The 27,987-nt window shown below is 44.6% G+C and overlaps 1 protein-coding gene across 3 annotated transcripts in view; it reads right to left on the minus strand.

Moving 5' to 3' along the window:
• Acp3 (acid phosphatase 3) overlaps positions 1 to 12,403 on the minus strand; it is a 51,120-nt gene extending 38,717 nt beyond the window's left edge. For 2 of the 3 annotated variants that reach the window (XM_076576948.1, XM_076576949.1), the window contains exon 1: positions 12,217 to 12,403. In XM_076576948.1, the coding sequence (XP_076433063.1) occupies positions 12,217 to 12,333 (117 nt within the window). In that variant the 5' untranslated portion in view covers positions 12,334 to 12,403. Of the gene's footprint in view, positions 1 to 6,879; positions 7,024 to 12,216 lie in introns of all 3 variants that reach the window. The other variant, XM_076576950.1, reaches the window with a different exon arrangement.
• Positions 12,404 to 27,987: the final 15,584 nt, after the last annotated feature.

Genomic DNA, 27,987 nt, shown 5'->3' on the forward strand with positions numbered 1-27,987 from the left:
ACACACTTTGGATCTGTATACACACCATGCTATTCGGACTGTGCATTTGTTTCTGAAGAGAGATGTTTGGACTTCTGAAACCTTGGTACTTGATTCTAAAATAGTAGCATGTCAGGCCACACTCAATGCTGTTTTATAATCAAAACATAACGAAAGAAACATACTCAAGAAGGACAAGATGAGGTCTTACATGGATGCAGAAAATGTTTAATAACATAGAGGATGGTTGCATAACACTTCATTTGATCTGAGATCAACTTCGCTTGTCACTTGGTTTACCTACTGAGAGACCCCACTGTAAGTAAGCAAAACGTTGTGTTTCTGAACATCTACAAAACAATTTGGTAGACACTGAGGAAGGAACAATCTCAAACTTGAGACACCTTAAGGAAGGAATTCCAGAATAGCAAGGAAGGCTTCTAAGACTCATGCTATGCCTCTGGTATCTGAACAAAGTGGGTCTTTGCTGCCCTAAACCAGTGGGAAACTAAAAGCCCAGCAAGACAGCCTACAGAACCGAGAGAGGAACAGGGCAGAGGGTGGTAAGAGGCCCCTGGGGGCAGGTAAGGAAAAAGAGCTGTGAAGTTTCCCTTTCCGGCAGGAAGACCAGCTGCTGGTGCCAGTCTGCAGGAGTGACTTGGTCGTGAGTGGGAACCATCAGTGTTAGCCATTGGTGACTCTGTCTCCACAACCAGGTGCGTCTTAGACTGCTTGGATCCGCAGCCACCGTGTAACAAACTTCCTAGATCTGAGGAATGACAATGGTGATGCAGCTTTCACAGGCTCCAAACCTCACATTGATTTTTCAGGGTCTTTCAATCTTTGCACTGTACATCTTCAGGGGCAGATAATTCTCCACTGTAGGAAAGCTGCCTTGTGTACTGTTCAGCAGGCTCTTGGCCTCTTGCTCACTAGCTGCCCATAGTGTTTCCTTGTTATGACAATTGCAAAGTCCAAACAAACCTCACCACCGAGTTAGCCAAAGAGAAATACCATAATGAGCGTTCTACTGAAACAATGAACAACCCTTCCTACCAGGTCACAACCCTTCCTACCAGCATTCAACTACAAAAATACTTAGTGTTTTTTTCCATACTGGCTCTGCCTTGAGAAGTTGCTAAGTGCTTCTCATGTTTAATCTTCTCAACCAGTTCTGCAGCTTAGTCACTGTTATTATTATTATGTACACTTCACGGCTCATCTCAGTCAAGTGATGAGCCCAAATTCTCAAGCAGGTAGGTGGTAGAGCTACCCAGGCATTGACCACTGTCTTTCACAAGTGTCTTCTTGAGTGTGTGTGTGTGTGTGTGTGTGTGTGTGTGTGTGTGTGTGTAGATTGAACCCAGGGTTTTGAGCATATTCTCTCCCACTGAGCTATACCTCCAGCCTTCAACACTAACATTCTTTTTTAAGATTTATTTATTTATTATGTATACAGTGTTCTGCCTGCATATATGACTGCAGGCCAGAAGAGGGCACCAGATCTCATTACGGATGGTTGTGTGCCACCATGTGGTTGCTGGGAATTGAACCTAGGACCTCTGGAAGAGCAGCCAGTGCTCTTAACTGCTGATCCATCTCTCCAGCTCCAACACTAGCATTCTTCACCACTCACTAGTGACAGTATCACTAGTGACAGCTTCATTAGTGGCAATTTCACTAGTGACAGCTTTGTTTCTCCAGGTCCACTTCTCATCCCCCCTCTCCCCTGCTAAGTCAGCATGATCTGAGACCTGGAGATTTTCTTTGTAATAAACTCTTCTCAATATCCTCTTCTGTAAGATTGGAATTTGTAGGTGTGTGTGTGTGTGTGTGTGTGTGTGTGTGTGTGTGTGTGTATTGCACAAGAAGAATCCAAACCCTTGTTATAAAAAACAGTCTCTACACACCATACTCTATAAGTAGTATTTAAACAATAAAGCTGAGACACAACAAACAAATGAGTATGACTTCCTTGGCAGAGCACAGCCCTGCAGGTTGGCAGTCCCCTGTAGTCTCAGCACCCAGGAACTGAGACAAGAGGCTAGCCGAGTTTCACATGAGACCCTGTCCCAAAACAAGCAAACAAACAAACACAGCTGGGCATGGTGGTACACATCTTTAATCCCAGTACTCAGAAGGCAGAGACAGGTACATTTCTGTCAGTTCATGGCCAGCCTGGTCTACATAGTGAGTTCTAGGACAGCCAGAACTATGTAGAGAGACCTTGTCTCAAACAAACAAAACAAAACAAAACAAACAAACAAACTCAAAACAAGCAAACAAAACAAACAACTCCCCCAAAAGACCCAAAGCAACATCAAAGCAGCCAAGTGTAGTGCTGAATACTACCTAGTGAGTTGGAGGCCAGCCTAGGGTATAATAATATGAGACCTTGTTCAAATAAACAACACATACATACAAATAAAATAAAACAATACATTTAATAAAGAGCAGAGCACTGGGAGTAATCCTGACTATACCCAGGAATAATTGTATTCTCACATGATACAGTAGATTTTAAACGTTGCTAAGTTAGTGGTTGAAACTTACTATGAACTTTTAAAAAGAGGTATTCCATAGAAACACTAAATATCTTTGTTCCAGTGAGGAACTGCAGGTTAAGATGTGTGTGTGTGTGTGTGTGTGTGTGTGTGTGTGTGTGTGTGTACATGCATGTGTGTGGACATCCTGTCCCTATGTGTGCTTGTACCCATGTATCCATGCCTGTATGTGCAGATGACATTCTTTGAGCTCAGAGCTTCTCAACTCAGCAAGGACGATGTCTAGGCATTCTTAGGTCTACAGCGGGACAGTCTCCCAACTCTACTACATTATTGCTTCTGACCTCAGTCAAGTAATTTTGCTCTATCAAAACCTTTAGAAAACTAAAACTACATTATTAAAGGTCAGGAGTTTCCACAGAACTAGTGATGATTGCCACAGGAGGAGATCTGAGACCACGAGAACCCTCAATCACACACTCCTTTATGCTTTAAAGAACATTTCCCTTGCTATTTCTTGTTTGTTTTAGAAGGGGTCTCCCTCTATATGCCCTGATCTAACCCAGGCTGGTTTGAATTTGCAGTGATCCTCCTGCTTCAGCTTCCCAAAGACTGGATTGCAGGCGTGAGCCACCATACCTGGATTTCCTGGCTACTTTTACTATGTTAATCCTACTGATCCATGAACATGGGATATCTTTCCATCTTCTGATATCTTCTTCAGTTTCTTTCTTCGAGGACTTGAAGTTTTTGTCATACTAGTCTTTCACTTGCTTGGTTAGAGTTACCCCCAAAATATTTTATATTATTTGTGGCTATTGAGAAGGGTGTCATTTCCTTGATTTCTTTCTCCACCTATTTGTCATCTGTATATAGGAAGGCTACTGATTTTTTTTTTTAGAGTTAATCTCATGTGCAGCCACTTCACTGAGTGTGTTTATCAGCTGTAGGAATTCCCTGGTAGAATTTTGTATGTATACTATCATGTCATCTACAAATAACAATACTTTAAAAAAAAAAAAAAAAAAACAAGCAATCCCTATGAATCCACTGCCGGCTCCTATGGTCAGTCTGTATACAATTAGTATTTAACTTACAACTTTATCACTCTTAAAAATATCATGTTTAAAAAAAAAAGAAAGAAAGAAATTATGTTTTACTTCTCTCCACAAAAGTCCTTATAAGAGTTCTTCCCCCCAAACCCTCCCTGATCAGGCCCCTCCTTCACCTCAATGTCCTCAGGTGACATTCTTGCTAAATGTGCTTACCTGCAGGAGCCCTCCTGCTAGCCCAGCCCCAGGTGCCTTTGGCCTGACTTTCTGTCTGCTTTGAATGCCCAGTGTCTGCTGCTTCTCCTGACACACACACACCCACTCTCAATATTCAGGCTTGTTGCAAAAACAGGAGGAGCCTTTCTCATTGAGTAACCCTTGCACAATCTCAACCCTTTCTTACTGTTTTAGTTCCATCTAATAGTTTCTGGTTCTGTTCATTAGAGATTTAAAAAATATTACCTGTTTCCTTCTCTTCCATACTAGTTAGTTTTCTCATTGTTGTGACAAAATCCCCAACAATAATACTTAAGGAAAAGAAGGAAGGTTTTTGCTTTGGCTCTTGGTTTGAATGTGATCTGTCCTGGCGAGGAGGGCACAGTATTGGGAATGTGAAGCAGATGGTCACATTGCATGTGCAGTCCAGGAGCATAGAGAGGGAGGGGAATGCTGGTGGTCAGTCAGATTTCTCTTTTCTAAACCCTGCATTTATCCAGTCTAGGACCCTGGGCCCTAGGATGGACCTGCTGGCATTCAGAGTGTGCCTTCTCTCCTTAGTTAAACTTCTCAGACATGCTCAAGGAGTGTCCCTAGGTGATGTCAGAGCTAGTCAAGTTGATAAAGAGATTAATATTGCAGCTTCCTAGGAAGTCCTTGGAAGCAGAATCCCTCAAGAAACGGCCACTGTCTAGAATACAACAGCACACAAATGGAGCCTGGGTTTGTTTTCCTTCCTCCGGGCTGGTGAAAACATCTTTCCAGCCCTCTGGTTTCCTGAGAGCTTTTGGTTTTCATTGCCGTGTAGCAACAAACTATGCTATGCAACCCTGCCTTCTTCCTTCCTCCCCTGCCCTCAGTTTCCCCTTCTATCATGCCAATTTCTGCCTTCCGTTCAGAATAGTGAGTCTTCCCTTGGACTATGCTTGAGTTTAACAAACCACCATGTTGTCCTTTCAGGTTTAGAACGCAAGACAGCATTAGAACTTTGGGATGACTTTGGATCCAAACTCCAGTGCTCACACTCACAGACAAGTGTTTTAACCACTGAGCCATCTCCCCAGGCCGATCTTCTCCTTTTAAGGAACTGAGAAAGAAATCCATTGGCAGATAATTAGAACGTAAGACAGTTTGGCAGAAACGATGTTTCCCGTAGATGGATGCCCTAAGAGGTAGGAGGGAGAGTCAGCTGTGAAAAGAGTCAGTATGTAGCTACATCTTGCCCTGGCCCTGAGGAAGATGTGAAAGGCCTAAGCAAGGCTTAGGAAGATGTGAAAGGCCTAAGCAAGGGCTGAGGAAGAGCAAGAAGCCTGCAGGAAAGGGAAGTGGTGCAAACCGTGTGTTGCATTGCGTGCAAGCTGTAAACAGAAAGCTCTCATATTCTGGTTAACCAGGGCATGTTTCAGACCCCAGCTTTGTCAGCCACTGCCCCAGTGACCTCGAGAAAACAACTAAACTCAACTCTCAATTTCTCTTTCCAGGTAACAACAAAACCATTTCAACCAGTTAAGAGCAACACAAGAATTGCATGTGTAGTAGTATATGTGAGCTCAGAGCACACAGGGCCTTCAGTTCATGGAATTTCTTATTATGTTTGTTACTAGTGTTATTCACACCCACAACTGTCCCATATGCTTCTTTTCCTGCTGAAAGTAGTTTGCAGCCCCTATGGCATTACCCACTGAGCAAAGGAAAACGGCCCTCTCTTTCAAGAAACATGCCTATTAATATCTAAGCATCTCCCCTGATGTGCATTTACCTAAGAGCTATACTTCTCTTGCCTTTGGATTTGGGCCACTCTGCAAACTTGACATGTCTAGATTGGCAACCTAAAATGTTTTCAGCCAAATACAGTCTCTCTAATGAGGTCACGGCTCTGAAAATTTGTGAGATGTGTGGACAGACAAGTAGAAAGAGATTTCTGAACCTACAAGCTTAGACTGACCTCCTGCCTGGCCAGCTCCAGCTCTCAGGACCATCAGCTTCCAGCACACATGTCTATAGAAGCTGATGGTTGCCAGAGACATCTGTTGCTCCTGGGCACTCACAGCTAGGGAGCCACATAGTGAAGGAGAAAGAGCAGAAGGCTCTTTGAGAGCAGAAGAACCACTTTTTCTCTTCCGGTGGGCCATTTTATGTAGTGGCTCTCTTTACAATCCAAGCCACAAGTTCTGGATAAGCTTCCAGAATAGGATTTATTGAATGTTAGGCCATTAAAGGCAAGGTCTAGGTCAAAACAACACAAAACAACAACAGCAAGAACTCTGACTCTCATGTAACACTAAGATCATATGATATGGCCTTTGGGTAATTTGGAAGATTCAGTATGAAAGTCAAGTGCCTGGCATCTGGTAGATACTTAACAACCTATTACTTACACTTCAATTCTACTTCAATTGAAGTTAAAAAAAAAAAAAAAAAGGTGAACAGGTCTTGCAAAGTCCATGCCTGTGGCCAAAGGCATTGTCTAAAGACGAATAGTGAGGATGAAGGCAAATCGAATGTCTCTCCCAACCCGAAGCCATGAAGGAACTGCAATAGGTTGTGTGATTCTGAATCACTCACCAATGCATGCTTCTCTTGTGTTTATTGGGCCAAAGCCTGAAGCTAGGAAGAAAATGGACTGAACTTAAAAGATATATAAATACTTACTTGATTTTTTTTGAGAATAAAAAGAATGAACTGGTCACGTGAATGGTTAGTATATGGAGATTAGGGCTTGTCCCAATGATGCATGTACTCATCAGAGAGGCCTAAGTACCTTTCATGTATTTCCTTAAGCCTCGTAACAACTTCTTGAGGCATTATTGGCCCCATTTCCAGTGATGACTCACAGACTGGTGTAGTGGCTCACCTCGGGCCACACAGCTAGCACCGGGTTGAGCTGGCATTGCAACCCCAGTGGTCTGACTCTGGGGTCTGCACTTCTTGCTATAGTGCTTTATTGTATGGTGCTGTCCAGAACCGTGTACATTACTTTCTAACATCCTCTACATATTTTACCTTCATCGCAACCTCATCTTTCCAGTAACCCAAAGTGGAAATCATGGGGTCATTAGCTATTCACCATTTCCTGTAATATTTATATCCAACCCACTGGATTCTGTTTATATCATTTAAAACATTACCTCTGCTTTCCCATTCTACTGTATCCTGATCCAGTTGGGTGGTCACAGTGCTTTCTTTGTCTGAACTTTGGTGTGACAGCCCCTCTCTGTTTTCACTCCTAGCTTCTCTCCACAAAGCAACTGGATGCATGGAACTGAATGTCCCTCAAGAAAAAAAAATAAGCTGGAGTTAATAGTCGGGGAAGACATGCATGCAAATGAGCTACGTGGCTGGTCTACGATGCTAGAAGAGTTCCTAGTGGTCTAATATCTGTCTCCTTTCTTTGCCCCTATTCAATTAACAAGTTCTCTCATAATGAAGGGTCTTCTCAGACCTCGAGGACATTATGATAAGCAGCACAAGCTGGTCACAAGAGACAACTATGGTTCAGTTCTGAAAATGAGAGGCAGCTGGAGGAATTGAACTCATAGAGACAGAAAGCAGAACAGTGACTTCCAGGGCTCTAGCTGGTATGTCCAACCTTCTGACACTGTAATGAGACACTGCTTTCTGCAAAATAAATTGTAAAATAAATTTAGGTGAATGTACAATGTTGTGTTGGGTCGCATTCATAGCTATCCTTGGTCAGAGGCTGCTCATGAGCCAAAGGTTGGGCAAGCCTGGATGGAGAGGGCAAATGAGGAGCTACCATGTAATGGGTATGAAGTTTCTGTTCTGAAAGTTCCAGAAAGTTGCATGGAGGTGGTGAAAGTCTGGGAATACAGTTACACTGTTGAAACTGACTCTTAAAGACAGTAAACTTTAAAATTAACTAGAAATCATCTACAATTTAACCAAAAAGTTAGAACCTTCAATTTTAGATGGTGACTCTGTTGAGGAATATTCCTTTACACTGTGTGAAGATGTGTCACTGTGATTGGTTTAATAAAGAGCTGAAGGGTCATTAGCTAGACAAGAAGAGGTTATGAGGGACTTCTGGGGATAGAGAGCTCTGGGAAGAAGAAAAAAAGAGTAGCCAGTGGAGGCAGAGGGAACAGACATTCAGGAGGAGAGGTAAAAGCCACAAATCATGTGGCCACATGTAAATGAATAGAAATGGGTTAATTTAAGATATAAGAGCTAATGGCACAAGCCTAAGCTATCGGCCAAGTTTTCATAATTAATAATAAGTCTCCATGTCATTTTTTTTTTTTTTTGTGAGCTGGCTCAGCCCAAAGAAAAGTCCGTTTACATGACTCCCAGCAGCACTTAATGTTGGACTCATTTACACTTCCATATCTAAATCATGTCACTTGATCCTGAAGATGACCTTGTAAAGGTGGAAGCTTAGCCATGGTTGTGATCCTCAACTTTAAGTTCAGGGAATGTGAAACTCAGTTGTTCTCATTAAATGGCCCTGTTTCTGCTCCCAGACCTGGTCAACAGTGGTGGAACTGAGTTAATAAAAAATTCTGTGCTGTTCTAGGTATCACTTTCAACTTCCAACAAAAAGCATTAGGAAACTAATTATGAGACCGGGTGCTAACCCTTGAGGAGTGGGAGCGGAGAAGATGGGTTGGTCCTGGAAGTATGCAATGGCTAGCGTCATGCACAGGTCCAACCTTGATTGGTAGGTTACTCATCCCACTGTAGAGACAATGTGCACAGGACTTGAAGGATCTTTGAGCCAAGAATATACTATGAGTCAGGTAAGACTGCAGAAATAAGGTCAGCCCTGAAGAATAAGAGGGCACCGGATTGTGAGTCATTACCCCTTTCTTTATAAACAGCCAGAAGAGCAACATAGAATTTTTGTCTGTCTGAGATCACTTGATTTGTGGTTTTTCTCTCACTGAAGGGAGAGATGCTTTACAATGGCATTCTCTCTTTCTGATGGAATAATATGATGCATGAGATTATTGTAAAAAGAAAGGCAAGTGAGCGTGTGTGGGAAATGAGTAGGTATATGGGTGAAGCAAGATTGACCCTGAGTGATAATTACCAAAGCTGGCTGCTGCGTACACTGAGACTCAGCATACTTACTCTCTTCTCTCTACAGAGTTAAAAATACCAACTCTCTACAGACAGTCTAGAGAGGTGGATGCCATATTCATCCCCAGAAGCAGTTTACTAAGTAGACTCTTTCCCTGAAATCTCTAGTATCTGTTAAAGATGCACTTCATCTAACAGTTTAAAGAGACCCTTTCAACCATTTAAACCTGTATTAGACTTAATTCTTTTTTTTTTTTTTTTTTTTTTTTTTTTTTGGTTTTTCGAGACAGGGTTTCTCTGTGTAGCTTTGCGCCTTTCCTGGAACTCACTTTGGAGACCAGGCTGGCCTCAAACTCACAGAGATCCGCCTGCCTCTGCCTCCCCAGTGCTGGGATTAAAGGCGTGCGCCACCACCGCCCGGCTGCTTAATTCTTTTTTTTTTAAATCCAGCTGTTAATAAGTGGTCACAATTATTACAATTCCATGGGAAGTACTTTCATAAGTTTGTTTTAAAAGATCATGTAAGATCACTGGGCTGTGGAGGTTCACATCTTTAATCCCAGCACTCGGGAGGCAGAGGCAGGTGGATCTCTGAATTGAAGGCCCGGCCTGTCCTGGGTTCCAGGACAGCCTGGGCTACAGAGGAACAAAAGGTCACGTAGGGCTGGGGAACGGCTAGGTAGGTAAAAAGGCTTGCTGTGCAAGCCGGTGCGTTGACTGCGATCCTTGCTACGCAATGTCGGAAGAAGAGATCAGCTCCCCAAAACTGACCTCTGACTTCTACATGTATTCCATGGGGTGTGTGTATTGTATGTGTGTGTCCAATGGAGTAGTGGGCCGAGGATGTACTCCTTCTTGGCTCTTTGCCTGGCACATGTGAAGCTTTGGAATCATGCATGAGACCTTGGGCTCAGCCCCCAGCCCTACAAAAATAAATAAATACATACATACATAAATAAATAAAGAGTAAAACAAACCACAGGTAACTGACTGTTCATCAGCAAGAACAAGAACCAATAACAGTCTCCTTCCCTTTTTGCCACAAATGGCTTTTCAGAATTGAAGACTTATTTTTCTTGGACTGTGGAGGAAAAACAAGGAAACCATGTACAGTCTCTGAGTCGTGGTAATGCTACAAACCATGCAGCATCTTAGACCAGTTCCAGATTCTGGGCTATACGCAATCAACAGAAATAGCTGGGATCTAGTGATCGTGGGCATGGTCAAGGGCGTCAAACATGTAGGTTTGAAGCTGTTTGTCTAGCTGTGTGACTGTCTTCAAGTTTCCTAACCTCTTTTACTTGTGTCTTCATCTTGAAAATAGGAACAAGTTTGTGGGGGTTTTTGTTTTATTTTCATTTTTTTGAGACAGGATCTCACATAGGTCTTGCTGGCCTCACACTACCTTTTAAGATGACCTTGAAATTCTGATCCTGTTGCCTTCACCTACTGAGTAATGGGGTTACTAGATTTGGGGCATGTACTACTTAGAACTCACAATGTAGCCCTGGCTGGCCTTGAACTCACAGAGATCCTACTGTCTCTGCCTTCCAAGTGCTGGGATTAAAGGTGTGTGCCACCAGACCAGACAAGTGATTCTTTTATTTGTTCTCTTAATAAACTTCTGAGGATTTCTCTGAATGTTCAATCTAACCATTTATGTACAATCAAATAGCCTCTATAATCAATAAAAAGAAGAAAATGATACTTTCTGGCTTATATCATTAGAGAGAAGTTGTTTTGTTAGAAGCCAAGGAAGTTATAGTAAATTATTTAATATTTATAGAAGGAAGCCACTGTAGGAAAAATAGTTAATGTTTGCTTTAGGCAGTATTGGTTAATTTTTGAGTTGTAAGAGAGTTACCTTTGTAGCTTGGTTGTTCTTAAAGGAAGAGTTAACTGGTAGTCTTTGAACATACTTTAACTGAGAGTGGCGAGGTAGAAGGGACGGAAAGGAAACCCACAACCATTGACAGCTGCGGCAAGTTACCTGGGCTGTGGGTAGAACTCAGAGCGCTGCTGCTGCTTGCAGCTAACTGGAGTTCACCCTGGTGCCTCAGAGAAGACTCATTCAGCCCCCTGGGTCCAAGCACAGTATGACAAGAGTGACAGGACACAGCACAATTCCACACTCCCCATGCTCTTCTAATGACCACATTGGCAGGGAGCTCATGCGTGCGAGGGAAAGAGTCGTTCGAATGGGTGTCCCACAGAAGCTACGGGGTGTAATGTTGCTTTGTCAACACAGAAGCCTTGCAGCTGGCAAATGGTTTGCAGGGAAGAGGATGGCGTTTCCTTGGTTTTCTCCTCTTTTGTTCCTGACTCAAAACCAATAAAAATTTACTGGACTAAGAATCACGATTTATGTAAAATTCAATATTTTCTGTAGAAAGAGAAGAATGTTCTGAACAGCTCACACTGGCAGGAGAGGAACAGCATGTCTAAGTGTCAAGTAAGAGATGTCCTTTCTCTAAATCATGAAAATAGTTTTTCAGTATTCTTACAGAAGGAAAACATGCTTATAAATGAATCAAATTTCACTATATTGAATACAAAAATGTAAACAGCAATGGAGGATGTGAAATAAAAAGAGAAGCAGAAGGCTGGAAGATGGCTTTTCCAGAGGTCTTGAGTTCAATTCCCAGCAACCACATGGCGGCTCACAACCATCTGATCTGAATGCCCTCTTCTGGCATGCAGGCATGAATACAGACAGAACACTGTATACACAACAAGTAAATAATTAAATAAATCTTTTTTAAAAGGAGAAGCAGAGAGAGAGAGAGAGAGAGAGAGAGAGAGAGAGAGAGAGAGAGAGAGAGGAAGAAGAGGAGAGAGGCAAATCCTGTTAACTTTGAAAATGCTCTTTCCATATGTTTCTGACACTCAACTGTATATGTTTTTTCCCTGACACCAGGCAGCACATACCTGTCTCCTCTTTTTTTTCATGGCTTATCACAGTTACTATATGTAGGGAACATCATGGTTTTAATGATCAACTAAGTCATTTAATCTGAGAGTCACTCTGAAATTCTGTGTTCAGTTTCTCTTGTGCTACCAAACACACACAGCAAACCTGCTCCAGTTTTGTTAGGGACTTAACTTCAGAAAGCGACTGTTCTTTGATTCGAAAACAAATGATCACTAGATGGAAAGGAGCCAGGCTAGCTCCTGGCATATGAACAGCGTTAGCTGTGGCTTCCCGTCAGTCAAAAGGAATCGAAGCAGAGGGCAGGTGTAACGTAAAGAAACATTGCCCTCGATGGCAAATGGGGAATGCCGTCTTCCTTAAAGCAAGCTTGCAAGACTTCACTTTCTGAACAACGTCTGGTCTCAGGCAGATAACAGAAAGGAAACACGAAAGGTGACATTTGGTTTCTCTGTCTCTCCGGTCACAGGAAAAACAATGAGAGAAGTGTACTTACCAATGTCACAAACTTCAACTCCTTGGCTTGGCCTGCGTCCAGGCGGAGAGAAAGCAGGAGCAGGCAGCCAAGGCCAAGACTTACTGTCCTGGTCAGGTGCAGAGGGACAGTTCTCATGGTGGGAGAGAGCTGCTTCTGGCAGCTGGAGGAGGTGCTGCACTCCCGGAGGCTTCTGGAGGGAAGTGCCTATTTAATCAAGAGATTGACAGGAAGGCGGAGCCACATTCTCCCCTAGTAGGATTTCAAGAAGGGTGGGGCAGGGCTTGGCATGCAAATAATGCCAGGTCATATGTGTGTTCCAGATCCCTGCCTCCTCCACTTCAATTAGGACTCTGAGGCCCAGAGCGGGCACAGTCGGAACAGCTCAAGGCCTCCACTCCAGTCCATCTGCCTTCCCCTTTTCAGCTCACCTTTATCTCTTCCACAGCTGGATGGTGATGCTGTGCCGGCTTGGGGGCAGCCGTTTGGGAAGAAATCCTTGCTGCCTCTGGAAGGCTTAGGCTTCAGCTCTCGGTGTTTGAGGAAGCCTCAGCGGCGGGCATGTGTTGACATGACGAGGCTTCTTCTCCTGCCAAACGTGGTGTGTGGTTGTAAACTCTCGGGTAGCCAATGAAGGGAGTTTACAGTGGCAGCCAAGTGAGGATGGGGATATGCTGAAGATTTCTCTTCGTGCCTTACGGCATGTGGGGTCATCTGTGGCCATGCAAAGTGGGGTTTGGAGGTCCCTTTTAGAAAAAAATACACACAAACAATAGCAATCAGCTTACAGCTGCCTCCCCGCGCCCCCAGTGCCTAAAAAACTCGTTAGGTCACAGACCAAAACCAAATAGCGAAAAGGAGCTGGCAACAGGACCATTGGGAGTTGGGGGAGAGTAAGACAGGCCTCGAGGTGAATGCGAGCGAAATACGTTATGCACATGTATGAAAATGTCACAGTGAAATCCATTATGACGGATAACTAACATATGCCGGTAACACACACTAAAACAATGAGACAAACTAACAAGAAAGCAAACACACAGGAAAAACACAAGCCAAACCAAAGAAGCCCACACTGCTCTGCTTTGTTGACAGTCATCAACTTTGGTTATGAACCTTCTGGGGGAGACACACCCTTGTCTCTCTAGCCATGACCTCACTGGGACTCTAAGGAAGGAGACGGTATGCAGTGAGGAAACTGGGCTTTCTGCTTTTTCCCACCCTGTCAGTCTCATCACTGGCCGAAACAACACCTGCTGGTGAGGCGTGGTAAGAACCTGCAGGTGAAGTGGGTGGAGCGGAGCGGACTGCTGTGATGTTTCCGCCCCAAGGATCTAGGAAGAACAATAGTTTGCCCACAACATCCTCAGCATTTCATTCAATTTACCAGGACAGCTGGGTGCACCACCATGTGGTCATAGGAAGCCCTGGAAGGCGGTGTGTGGGAGAGCTGTGGTTCTTCTGGTATGGGGAAGTAGGAATTTGAGTGTGTGTGGTAGGATTATGCATTTAAAGGGATATGTGCTCTTCTCTTTGCCGGTGGTGTTCTCCACCCAATAGTTTTCAATGTTGAGAAGATGGGTGCATGGCAAAGAGGATGGAGATGGAGACTGCCCAGCATTGTGGTTTGCAATGCCCCCGCCCCCCGCCACCACCCCAATAAACCCCTGTGTTTTGACACACAGTTTCCAGCTGGGGTTGCTGTTTTAGAACGTTGTGAGCCTAGCAGCGAGAAATGGGTGACTAGGGGCGAACCTTAAGGTTTTATAACTGGGCACCAATTCCTGCTCACTCTCTGCCTCCTGTCCTATCAAGATGTAGAGTCTTGGCTGTGAATTCCTGCCACAGTGGAGCCGCCTGCCGCAAAGATGGACTGCGGCTCCTTAACACTTAAGCCCAAACAAGCCTTTCCTCTCACGGGTTACTTCCTGTCAGGTAAATGGTCACAACAAGAAGAAAAAGCAACTGGCACATCCAGACCAGGACAGACATGAGTTGCCATAGCGATCCCTGCTGTGTTCTCCTAGTAACAGAAAGGAATCTCCAACAGCTACAGTTCACACAGGCTTAGTCAGCTCCCGACTCTTAATCAGTGCTGGATCCCTGATTCTGCTGAGCATCTGAAGTTCTCAGGTGCCAGCCTCATCTCCTTCTGTCTCCTTCCTTGTTCCATGGGTCCTGCTGGGAACTATTGTAGTTATGGCCTTTGCCCTTCCTGAAAAGGCTGTGATTCAATGAGCTCCCTGTTGTCTGGACTGTGTAAGCATTTCTGATCCTTGCTTTCTCTGTGGTATACCTGTTGGGTTTTCCTATCCCTCCCCAATGGTAACATTTTAAAAAACATTAAATATTAGCCTTTTTGTCAAAAAACTGCAAAACTTCCATTTACCACAAGGGATACAAATGTGTTTATCTTCCCAACCTTGTAAAACCTTTATGCAAATGTTTAACCTCCCAACCCCCACCTGGTGAGACTTTTGTTTACATAAAGGCCCTGCTGCATTCCCACACTTAAGTGCCCCCTCCTGCTTTCCTTCATTTCCTTCGCACAGATTCTTTTAAAATGAGGTGTCCAGGAAGACTGTGAGGTTGGACCCAGCCAATAGGGAAAGGCGGGTCATCATCTGAGTTAGACTGAAAATCAAAGGAACATGTCCCCATGTGCTTGCTTTTGTGAGTACTGTGCTCTTCTCACTAGTACGCTGTTGCCTGGTCCAGACACTTTCATTGGAGCAGGATTTCTTTCTTTGTGACCCTGAACGCATTTCTAACAACATCAAGAACAAAGCTTTCTTAAAGGCAGAAGCAGGGGAAGGCTGCTGGCATACAAACAGCTCAGACTCAGTTTCTGTTGACTTAGGTAGATGGCTTGTATTCCACTTCCATCTTCGTCGTTACTATGCCTTAGACCTTGAGCATCAAGTATAAAGAGAGAAGGATTAAAATTGTACCTGCGGAGGGCTGGAGCGGTGGCTCAGTGTTGAGTGTTAGCTGCTCTTTCAGAGGACCGTTGTTCCATTCCCGGCATCCATGTCAGGTGTCCCATAATCATTTGTAACTCCAGCCCCAGAGCATCTGACGCCCTCTTCTGACTTCCACAGGTATCCTCCCCCCCACCACATCATCATCACCATCATTTGGGCTAGAGAGATGGCTCAGTGGTAAAGTACATTTACTGTGTTATCATTCCTAGCCACTTTCCAGCTACATGACTGAGCATGCGCCGTCCAGCAGTCAGGCAAAATGCTTAGTCACTCCAGGGCCTTATGTCCTAGTAATCTGTGTGCCTTGTGGTCACATAATCTATGCACATATGTGGCATAGCCACATAAGCCCATGCGCAAGGTGACCTATAAAAGCAGGCTCACCCGCTCCCCAATCCTTTCCACACTTTCATTTCTGGCAGGCCTACTTGCACATCTCCCCTTTCCCTCCCCTGATAAAACTCTTATAGTGGATTCCATTGTACCTCGTGTTTTCCCTCGCCTGGTAAATAGCACCGCAAATAAATAACATTGGTTGCTGTGACAAAACAGACTCTCTGACGGGGTCCTGAACCGAGGTTGGTTCATTCACAACTGCCCACCCTCCACCTGCCCAGCTGCCGAATCCCTCCACAACATCGGCTACTCCAGTTGGTGAGTTTTCCTTTTGCCAGCCAGAGCAAACGGTTCCCTGGCCTCGTAGGAACAACTGCCGATCATCCAGTGTCCTCCTGGTGTCCTTGGGACTGGGGGTACACCTATCCATGGTCTTTATCAGCTACAGTTGGCCCCCATGGCTGGCTATAACCCTCAGCCATTCCTCATGACTGTGGTCTGAGATACCGTTTTTGTTTGTTTCTCGTTTCTCGGACCCTCATCCTCCGGCTACTGCCCCAGCCCCAACTCTTTGCTCGAAGGAACACTGAATGGCCGGTGCCATTAATAGATCCTTGCTTGATCTCTGGGATACCTGAGATATTGTAGTCATTGGATCTCATTTATTTATTTATTTATTTCTCTTTGCCACAGTCATGGGAAATGAGGCTTCCAATCCTATAAGCCCCACATCTCCTCTGGGATACCTTTTGGAAACCCTCAAACCTCTCAGCCTAATGCCTTACTTAAAGACTTCTAAGCTTATCTGCCTCTGCACTAGAGAAATGGCCTAAATATCCCTTAGATAACAATAAAAAAATGGCCACCTAATGGCTCATTAGATCCTGATATTTTACGGAAATTATCTAACTTCTGTCAGCGAACGGACAAATGGAAAGAGATACCTTATATCCAGGCCTTTTTCCGTCTCAGCTCCAAACCCGCTCTACTCACCTGCCCGCATGCTCCCAGCTGTGCAACCCAAATCTAAGGAACCCCTCACTACTGCTTTAGCCCCTGCTGATGAGCCCCTCCTTTCCGACTTGCCGCCTTTCCAGCCTCCTGCTCCTTCTTCTCCAGTGACTGTTCCTCTGGCTCCTCCAGCTCCTTCCCCCTCTCTGATATCGGGCCACTGCAACCACCTGACCCTGGCCCCCACCTTTACTTCTTCTGTCACTCATTCTCCAGCTGCTAAGGAATCCCACCCCAGTCAAACCAACCCGGTGGCCATCCTCCCTTTGTGAGAGGTAGTGGGTGGATGGACTGGCTAAGGTTCATGTCCCTCTCTCATCAGCCGAACTCTGAGATTGAAAAAAAGTGGGTTCCTATACTTCTTACTCTACCTCCTTTATTAAGCAATTCCAATATGTTACCCGATCTTATAATCTCACCTTCCATGATATATACATGATCCTTACTGACAACCTACTTCCGGAGGAATGCTGATGAGTTTGGGGACAGGCTAGGATACCTGCAGATGAGATCCCCAGACTAATGCAGCACATACTCCCAGAGCGGAAGCAGTTCCTGACTGGGACCCACAATGGGATTATAATACCCCAGGTGGCACTCTAGCTAGGGATCAGTTCACAACCTGCCTTTTAGCAGGTCTTTGTAAGGCTGCCCTCAAACCAGTAAACCATGAAGAGCTTCAAGAGATAGTTCAAGACAAAAAAGAAAACCTGTCTCAATTTCTAGAATGACTTACAAAGGCCCTCTTCCAATATACTAATCTAGATCCTAAGAGCCCAGAGGGCAGACAGCTCCTTATGACCCATTTCTTTTCACAGTTTCCCCAACATTAGGGCCAAACTTTGGGCATCAGATGCTATGTGATGACAGTCTTAGCACTTACGTTGGTGGATGTGAGGGTCATTTATACATTCCAAAGGACTTACCTGACAAGAATGTTATATTACATACAGAGGTGGGAACTAAATAATTGTTAAAGGACCTAAAGATGGACCGAGATAAATCCTGCTCTGAACTTGCAACATTCCAACTTCTACACATCAATGAAGTCCTAATAAATCAGCCTGTGAAGGCACAGCTTCTTTTTGGAAAATTTCACTCACATTACTGTACCCCAGGTAGCCCTGATACTTTCTAACCGCCTACTCGATTGTCCCATCAGTGTGTCTAAAATGTCCTGATTGATGGCTTTCTTCATTCTGTCTCTAAAGTTTAATGAAACCGTTACCATGTTGGACTGGAATTTGGGGTATCTTAAAACTGTTCCTAGGCTCAAATGGTCACTCATACTTGATTCCAGAATAAACCATCTCTTATCCTTTTTGAGGCAAGAGCTGTATTTTTGCCTTAAAAGTGAGGCTTGTGAACAATGAGATGCTTTTATATGAGCTAAGGCTAGCAGTACTTCCCATGATTAGAATGCAGTACAGTCTGCAGCACATGTTCCTCCTACTGCTTGTTCCTTCATCTGTCGAGTGCCAACCCCTGGCTAATGCAGTGCTAAGAAGTCCCATCACTGGCACATGCTGGGATTTTTGGAAAGTGTGTGCTCACACTTTGATAGAGATAGAGATTTGCATACGGGAAGCTCATTAAGGAGTGCTCTCATCAACATGAAGAGCGGGGAGAGAAATAATCAGGGCTGGGCAGAGGGAGGAGTTGGACTGCAATGTAATGTCAATGAAAGTCAAGCTGCCCCTGCTAGGTGTTCTGATGATCTTTTGGAGTTGTCCTGAATTGGGGTAAGGGAGCCAAGATTGTTTTTACCTCTGAACTAGCCAGGTTTCAGCTGGGTCCTGAGAGGGAGGGTGGCCCAGGTAAGGTGAAGGGAGCTCCTCTGACAAAGCTGTCCTCAGATAGGGCCGAAATTGAGTGAGGTGAAACGATTCCTTAAGATATGAAGAGGATGGGCTGAGAAGATGGCTCAGTGAGTAAAGGTGCTTGCTGCCAAACCTGATGACCTGAGTTCAATTCCCGGAACCCACATGACGGAAGAAGAGAACCAACTTTTTTTTTTTTTTGGTTTTTCGAGACAGGGTTTCTCTGTGTAGCTTTGCGCCTTTCCTGGAGCTCACTTGGTAGCCCAGGCTGGCCTCGAACTCACAGAGATCCGCCTGGCTCTGCCTCCCGAGTGCTGGGATTAAAGGCGTGCGCCACCACCGCCCGGCTGAGAACCAACTTTTGCAAGCTGTCGTCTGGCCTCCACACACAAGCTGTGGCGTGGGTGGGGCCACACAAAAATCAAATGAGTAAATAAACAAACAAATATGTAAAAGATCTGGGAGGAATTAACTCAGTATAGGGTAGGCGTTTGGGTGATATAAACACCAATCTATGGCAATGAATAAAAATTCATAGGAAACACTTTGATGCTCCTAGGTAGATCAAGGGCTGTAACAGCTCTAAATGTACTGCTTGATAAGGAGATGGGCTGGGGCTGGAATTTATAGCTGTTTACCAGGTGGGGATGCTGCCTACCCTGTCTGGATGCTGATAGTCTTCACAACTATATTATTAAACTCTTAGCACCTGATAGACATTTAGCCGACTGTAGTATTGATTAGCCAACTGTGATTATAAAGGCACATTATTACATCTGCAGCTTGGTCTAAGGTGAGCTGCTCCCAGTCAACATTTAATATAAGATGGGTTTAAAATAAGTGTTCTGCCTTTAATCTAGCTGTGTGTATGAGTTCATGTGTGTCAGATGGTATATGTGTGTTTGAGTGTGAATATGAATGTGAGTGACAGTACGTATGTCTTTTCTCTTGTCCATAACATAACATACATTTTTATTGTTTAGTGTTCTCAAGTGTCCCTACATATGACATTAAAGTAAGGTGCATATACCTCAGGGAACTCATTACATAGGCAAATACCTAAAAAAAAAAGAAAAGAAACTAGTAAAACTTTTACTATATATGTATTTTTTTAACTTTAAAGTGGGGGGTTGCCAGTGGAAATTTGTTTTATAGCAAATTGTTTTTAAATTTGATATTTTCGGGGGGGGTATAAGAGGAAGTAATACATGTAATAGCGTAGATGAACCTTGGAACATCTAAGAATGCAGCCACCAAAGACCACATACTGCATCATTCTACTTACATTGAATGTGTCAAATAGGAAAATCTTAGGAGACAACAGGTAGGTTAGTTTTTGCCTGGAGAAGGGAGGGAAGTGTCCAATCCTGGGGTGACAGTCAAAGGGCGTATGATCTCTTGGGCCGTGTGGCAATTCTTTGATGCTTGCCCAACACTGAAGGTACTAAACCCACTGAGCTGTTCATTTGAGACGGGTGAATTGTGTAGCATGTGTGTTATATGACTAACGTGGCTATGAAAATAATTTAGAGCTGGGTGGTGGCGCACGCCTGTAATCCTAGCACTTGGGAGGCAGAGGCAGGTAGATCTCTGTAAGTTCGAGGCCAGCCTGGTCTACAGAGCAAGATCCAGGACAGGCACCAAAACTACAGAGAGAAACCCTGTCTCAGAACCCCCCCCCCCCAAAAAAAAGATAATAATTTAGTACACAACCAATGAGAAAGTGCGTGTGAAAGTAATTTAATGTATAGTCAGCATTCTATTTTATATAAAGAAATAGGAGCACACATGGATAAATATATTTTGTAGAGATTTAACACTGATGGAAATCATGATAGTAAGCTGGGAAAACAGTGATCGATGTTGGTACGTGAAGACCAAGGATGCTAAGGTTATCTGTTGCTTTGAAGCAAATAAACACAAACTTAATGGCTTAAAATGAACTGTAATTATCATCTGACATTTTTCTTGGGTCAAGAGTCCAGGGATGTCTTAAAAAGGGCTCTGTTTAAGGCCTCTCCCAAGGCTGCAATTCAGTGTCAGCCAGGCCTGGGCTCACCTCCCAGGTCATGTGGTTGTAGGTGAGATTCGGTTCATTCCTTGCTCTCTGGGTCCCACCAATAGGGTAGTGAGGTTCTCTGAGCGCACCAGCCGAGAAGGCAGGAGAGAAACATTAGTGATCATCTTTCTAGTAATTCTTAGACTTGACCCTATGTAAAAGTCACCTGGAAAGCTTACTGAAACAGGTTCACGGCTGTCCCAGGAATCCTGAAACAGTAGTTCGGATGAATACCTGCCAGGACTTAATGGTGCCGGAGAGAATATGAAAACTGCTAGCACTGTCTATCCAGTCTTCACTTAAAAAGGATGCCTGCTTATCGTGGCTTGTTTAAAACCAACTTTCAAAAGTTTAGTCAGAATACAACTTTCAGGAGCAGGTGTTCTCCTTCCGTCAGGGGGTCCCAGGGATTGAACTCGGGGTTCCAGCCTTGGTGGCAGGCGTCTTTGCCCACTGAGCCATCTCACCTGCTGTAAACTTCCCACCCCCATTAGTTGGTTTTTTTTTTTTGAATATTCAAGGTCAGATCATTTATTTGTTCCTCTTAAAGACTTATTTTTGACTGAACTCAGAAGCAGAAGCTCTTAGTGAGGTCAGCCTATATATCTTGGAAGTCTGTTCCTGGTGGTTTTCTTTGGCTTCCTTCATTCTTTTGGCCAAAAGTTTTGCGGCAACCTTCTTGTTTTTCTTGGTGCACTGTTTCTTCAGAGCAAGGCGTAGGCGTTTGTGTTGCAGGACGGAGTAACAAGATGCTGACTCATGGGTGCTTTGGTCTCGGGCTTCTTGCCTTCTTGGTTTAAGGGCTTTTTGATGACATATTGGTGACATCATCTTCTTTACAGAGATTGAAAAGCTTTCCGATTCTGCTACCTCTTTTGCCCCCCTCCCCAACTGTTGAGGCATAGTAGTGTCTATCAGTCCTGAAATATCCTTCTGTTTTTACATTACCCAGGTTGAGAACACTCAGATTGGCATCCATAATGTACTCACAAACAGACTTGCATTTTCTTCAGGTCTATAACAGTGGTTCTCAACCTGTGGGTCATGAACCCTTTGGGGTTACATATCGGATATTTAAATTACAATTCATAATAGTAGCAAGATTATAGTTATAAGTAGCAATGAAAATAATGTTATGGTTGGGGGTCACCACATGAGGAACTGTATTAAAGGGTTGCAGCATTAGGAATGTTGAGAACCACTGGTCTAGAACAAGAATGCCTTATTCTCAACAGCAGGTGCACTCTTCCATGTGCTAAGATGTCCTGTTTCGTGGGGAAACCTTGTTTGTCACCCCCACCATGGATTCTGACCACATAACCCCTACACTCTTCACCTAGAGCATCAGCAGCTACTTCTGTGGCCATGCCTTTCCTATAGAAAGTACGACGTTTATGCTCATCATCCCCTTCAATGAACTCATAGCCGATGGTTGGGGAGGAGATATTCAGCTTTATCTTGACACAGCTGACTGCCACAGGAAAGAGGATCCGTTATTTATTTTTTTTAATGCTTCTTAGAAACAGTCATGTTGACATTAGAGCTTTTCGACATCCCCTGAATTTGGTGCCCAGAGTGAGTGGCTCATTTACCTTCCTCTGATTCCCAGCCGTGACGCTAAGGTTTGGGAGGCGGGCCATAACTGCTTCTGTTTCCTCTTGAGATGAAAGGTTCTAACTTTTCCTGATTTCTCTCAACAAGAAAATGCAGGCTTGGGTGAGATGAAGCAGACAGTAGGCAATTGTTCTGAGGCTCCTGGATGGAAGGAAGTATCGGCTTTGATCTCTGAGGCTGAACAAAGCTGAGGGCAAGGCACCCCCTGGATTTGGCCTACAGACAGCTGTCCTCGTACACTTTCCTGTTTGTAATAAAAGGGTCCAAGCACATTCTAAATCTTATCGTTATACTCACAGAAGAATGTAGCTACTCCACCCCCACCCCCGCCCGGTCAAAGGAGCCTCCCTTTACAGCAAATGGAGACTATCATAGAAAACCACAACGGAGTACATTGCAGAGATCAATGCATCATGGGAAGCCCAGACCCAATGTTACATCTACATCAAAGCTGCTGCATTTACAGATCAGAGGACATTGGCAAAGAGTAGAGAAAGAGCTGGACTACCAGGATCCCCTGGGAAAAGTCTCTCCTGGAAATGGCTGTATAAACTAGCCTGGTACAATGACAATATCAATAGACAAGCTAACAGGGAAGGAGAAAATTCTCACTAGGTCCCACCCTTAGACAAAGAACTACGGTAACCAGCGACCGCTGAGAGGGGCCTAAGCCTCTCCCAGGGATGAGCCCCCAAGTCAGATATCTAGGACAAAGTGGTCAGCCCTGAAATATACACACAAACAACAAAAACCGAACTCAGCAGATTGTATTTATAAATCTGTGACATTTTATATGTATATAAAAACAATAATAATAAAAGAAAAAAGGAGCTATCAATTAGAGGGGGGGGGGAATGGGACATAAAAGGAGTTAGAAGGGAGACTTGGGAGGAGCTGAAGGGAGGAGAGGGAAGGGGACAGTGATGTGACTGTATTTTAATTAAAAGTGTGTAAAAAAGGGTCTAAGTAACCTGAGGGAGCAGAGCTCATGGTGACATCATCTAGGAGTCCTGGAGACACGGGGGACGGGGTCCTGCAGCTCTGAAGTTATTGTGCAGAACAAACCAATCATTCACTACCGGGTGGGAAAACAAAGCCCTTACATTTTGCTGCAGTTCCTCTGGAGTGTCGTGCAAGGATCTGATGCTTGGAACCACATGGCAAATATCCCATCACTGCTCAACCTTCAATGCAGCCTCACAAAACCAACAAAATCATAAAACTTAAAATGTCTAGCAATTTTAAAATTTGTGATAGAGTCTCATGTATCCCAGACGGGCTTTGAACTTACTCTGTAGCCAAGAGTGACTTTGAACTTCTGATCCTCCTGCTTCCACCCCCCCCACTCCCCCCCCCCACCCCCCACCCCCCCCCACCCCCCCCCACCCCCCGCCAAACATTGGGATTATAGGAGTGAGCCCTCACACCTAGTTTATATAGTGCTGAAGATTGAGCTCAGGGCTAGGCAAGCACCCTACCAACTAAGCTACAATCCTGCCCCTAAAATATCAGTGTTTCAATAGTTGAGGAGCCCCCATGGAACTGGACCAGGCCCTCTGGATAAGTGAGGCAGTTGATTAGCTTGAACTGTTTAGGAGGCCCCCAGGCAGTGGGACTGGGACCTGTCCTTGGTGCATGAGCTGGCTTTTTGGAACCTAGGGCCTATGCTGAGACATTTTGCACAGCTTGGGTGAAAGGAGGAGGGGACTGGACCTGCCTCAGCTGAATCTACCAGGCTGGGCTGACTCCCCAGGGGAGAACTTGCCTTGGAGGAGGTGGGAATGGGGGGTGGGTTGGGGGGGAGAGCTGGGGGGGTGGGAGGAGGGAGGACCGGGGAATCTGTGGCTGATATGTAAAATTAAATTAATTATAAAATAAAAATATTTTAAAAATTGAAAAAAAAAATCAGTGTTTATACCATAAAGATACATGCTCAGCTATGTTCATAGCAGCACTATTTGTAATAGCCAGAACCTGGAAACAACCTAGATGCCTGTCAACGGAAGAATGGATGAAAAAAATGTGGTACATATACACAATGGAGTACAACTCAGCAGAGAAAAACAATGAAAGCATGAAATTTGCAGGCAAATGGATGGAATTAGAAAAAATCATCCTGAGTGAGGTAACCCAAACCCAGAAAGACAGTCATGGTATGTACTCACTCATAAGTGGATTCTAGATATAAAATAAAGAACAATCAGACTGCAACCCATAGAACCATGGAGGCTATATATATATAGTATGGAGGTCCCTAGGACGACTGTGGCTTATAATAAATTTTGGTTTTACTCAAAAAAAATCAGTGTTTACTACATGCTAATTCTCATTTGGTTACTGGATGCCCCCGGATGTCAGAATTTAGATAGGTTTTCCAGAACATGTTTGTTAAGTCAGAAGCCATCTCTGTTATACAATCTGGATTTTTTGTTTGTTTTTGTTTTGTTTGTTTCCCATACACTTGGCTTGGTGTAGATGAGAGAACAATGGGAACTCAGCACAGGTAACTAGTTCCAGACCAAAGCCTCCCTTCTGAAACAGCTGATGTTGAAATGTGTGATGGCATGAGAAAGAAATCTAATTTGATAATCTTAAATAAGTGTTGTGTTTTGAATGCAAAATGTCCCCGGTAGGCTCATGTGTTTGAAGATTTGGTTCCCAATTAGTGGTGCTCTTGGGGAAGGCTGCGATAGCTTTTAGGCAACAGAGCTGGTTGGGGAAAGTGGGTTAGGAAGTGGGCCACTGGAGGCAGGCCGTAACAGTTCTGCAGCCTGGTTGCCACCTCCTGTGTTCTCTCTGTTTTGTGAACGAGGAGGCAATGTGACCAGTCGCTGTATGTGCCTGCAGCCTTGCTTTCCCTGTCGTGATGGGCTGTGCTCGAGAAGCGAGAGCCAATCTAAAACTCACCTATAGAAGTCCGGTCACAGCCGTGAGAAAATCGGCTGGTGGGTTATTAGAAAAGATGAGAAGAAGTTTGAAGGAGGCATGGGGGATACGGAAGGAGTTGGAGAAAGGAAGTAGGGGTGGGTATAATCGAAACACATTGTAGGCGTGTATAAAATTCTCAAAGAATAAAAAACGAAAAAGAAAGAAAAGCAGGGCTAGAGAGATGTTTCAGCCGTTAACAGCCCTTGCTGCTCTTACAGAGGACCCAGGTTCAGTTCCCAGTACCCACATGTGGTTCACACCATCCATAACTCTAGTTCCAGGGAATCCAATGCCCTCTTCTGGCCTTGACAGGCCCTAAGCATGAATGTGGTACGCATACACACAGTCAAGAAAAATGCTCGTACCCATGAAATAAAATAAATTTTTAGAGAAAATTTTTCTAATACAGCCAAGCAAGAAACTACTTTGTGTAGCTGCACAAAGGGAAGAGAAAGGTCATCAGTGAAGACCTGGAAGAAACTCCCCAGCGTCCACATCATCCACCTTTCAATCTTCTGCAGTCTCGCCTCTCCAGTTTCCCATGCTTCCAAGGGAAACAGCCAGGACATGTCTGATCATGACGGAAGGAGAAAGGGCTCTTCTCCAACTCCAGTCAAGAACCCGGGGGAAGAGTCTTCTTGCTGTCCCTTTGTTTTCTGTTCCTGCCGCCTATTCCTTCACTCATTCTGATTCATTCAAACCTCCACCGAGTGCTCACCCGGGTCAGGCACTGATCTAGGTGTTTGGAATGCTGGAGCAAGCAAAACAAACCCTTCCGTGAAAGCTCACATCTCAGTGGGGGAGAGACAGGGACTAAACGTGTCAGATAGAGCTACCGTGAGAACCATGACAAAGGGCGACATGACAGGTCAGTCACAAGGTGGGTGACGTCATGAAGTTGGACGGCCTTAGCTGAGAGGGTTTCTATGAGTTGGCACTTGAGGTCTGAATGAATAAAGATCATGAGCCACCTGGAACAGAGCATGCTAGGGAGGATAGCCAAGTGTGAAAACTGGGTGAGGATGGAGCATCCAAGGGAGGAAAAGCCAGTGTGACTAGAGACCCTGGGAAAGAAAAGACCCTGAGACTCAAAGTGGAAGGTACCAAACCGTACAGGATCTTGCTTGCCATGGTGAGGAGTTTGCACTAAGTCTGGAATGTGGTGGGAAGCCAAGTGGGGAATTTTAATCACGGGAGTTATATGTGTTAAAAAGTCACTGTTGCTCCTGATGGAGAGAAGATTAGGGGGAGGAGGGAGAGAGAGAGAGAGAGAGAGAGAGAGAGAGAGAGAGAGAGAGAGAGAGAGAGAGAGAGAGAGATAGAGCGCACAAATGGCCATGAGGTTCTTACAGTGGCCTGGGAGGCAGATGGTGGTAGCTGGGACTGAAGTGGACCTAAAGGAGCTAAAAAGAAGTGGGAAGAATTGAAAAATATGCTTGGAAAGAGGAGCTGAGCAGTATTGAGTCTGAGAGCTGAGAGTGAGGGTGAGGTTCTAAGGCCACTCCAAGGCCGTGGGCTTGAGAAACTTAAGAATGCCTGTGCTATTACCGAGGACACATATCTGGACCACGAATTTTGAAAAACACTCTCTCCATTTTCCCATAGTAAGAAGTCCAGGACTAGAATATTCTAGGGTTAATTTAGAGGCCCTAGCCTGTCATAAAAACACTAGACTTTTTTTTTCCACTTTTAGAACAGTTCTGTTCATGGTCTCAAGATGGCCACCACCATTCTAGATTCACCTCCGCTTGCAGAGCACAGAAGCATCACTATAGCACCCCACCATAGAGGAACAAAAGCCTCTGCAGAAAAAGAATAACTTCTCTCCGTGTGGCTGATAAACCAATGAGGAAAATGTTTCTACTGTAAGAGTGGTGTCTTAGTTACTGTTTTGTTGCTGTGAAGAGGCATCATGACCAAGGCAACTCTTACAAAAGAAAGAATTTAATTGGGGGCTTGCTTACAGTGTCAGAGAGTTAGTCAATGATCATCATTTTGGGGAGCATAGTGGCAGACAGGCAGGCATGGTATTAGAGAAGTAGCTGAGGGCTTTGCATCCTGATCCACAAGCCAAGAGAAAGAGAGAGACACTGGGCTGGCATTGGCTTTTGAAACCTCAAAGCCCACCTCCAGGGACACAGTTCCTCCAGTAAGGCCACACCTACTCCAGGAAGGCAATACCTCCCCATCCTTCGAATACTTCTCAACAGTTCACCAGCTGGGGACAAAGCATGCAAGTATGTGAGCCTATGGGAGCCATTCTCATTCTAACCACCACAAAGGGCAACCAAACACCTTTCTTATTTCCACACTCAACAAAACACTGAATGCCCACCTTTGGGATCCCAATGCCTGGGGAGTTTCTTCCCAACAACAACCAACTCTCTGGTGACATAAACTGGGTAATTAGGGTGTGTCCACCTGGTGGAGGAAATTCCTCCATTGACATTCCCTCTTCCAAGATGACTCCAGCTGTAGCACTTTGACAAAAATACTAACAGCACAATTATCGATGGAAGATCAATCATCTCTCTTTGTTCTGCCTTGGAACTGGCCACCAACAAGCTCCATGTTCCACCTTGTCTGATAGCAGATCGTAAGATCTGGATTTCAGAAATTCTGGGGGTTAATGTTCATTGTCAACCTGACTGGCGTTGGAAAGACCTAGAAAACATACCTCTGAATGTATCTGCAAAGTGTCTCAAGGCAGGTTTCACCCAGGAGGGAAGACCCTGAATGTGGGTGGCACCTCCACATGGGCTGGTGTCTCAGGCTGAATTAAAGGGGCAGGGAAAGTGGGCTTAGCTTTAGCCTTCATCTCTGTTTTCTGACTGCAGGGCATGAACTCACCCCATGCTCTTGCCTTGCTTCCCCTGCCTTGCTGAAATAAATCTCTTTAAACTGTGAACGCAGATAAGCATTTCTTCCCTTAAATTGCTTTGTCACAGCATCGAGAACCGTCACTAGTACAGAATGTTTACAGACCTGTTCTGGGAGGAAAGAATGTTGCCCAGAAGAGCTGAGAAGAACCTGAGCAGAC

The sequence above is a fragment of the Peromyscus maniculatus genome, chromosome 7 (assembly GCF_049852395.1).
Source record: "Peromyscus maniculatus bairdii isolate BWxNUB_F1_BW_parent chromosome 7, HU_Pman_BW_mat_3.1, whole genome shotgun sequence".
NCBI classification, from domain to species: domain Eukaryota; kingdom Metazoa; phylum Chordata; class Mammalia; order Rodentia; family Cricetidae; genus Peromyscus; species Peromyscus maniculatus.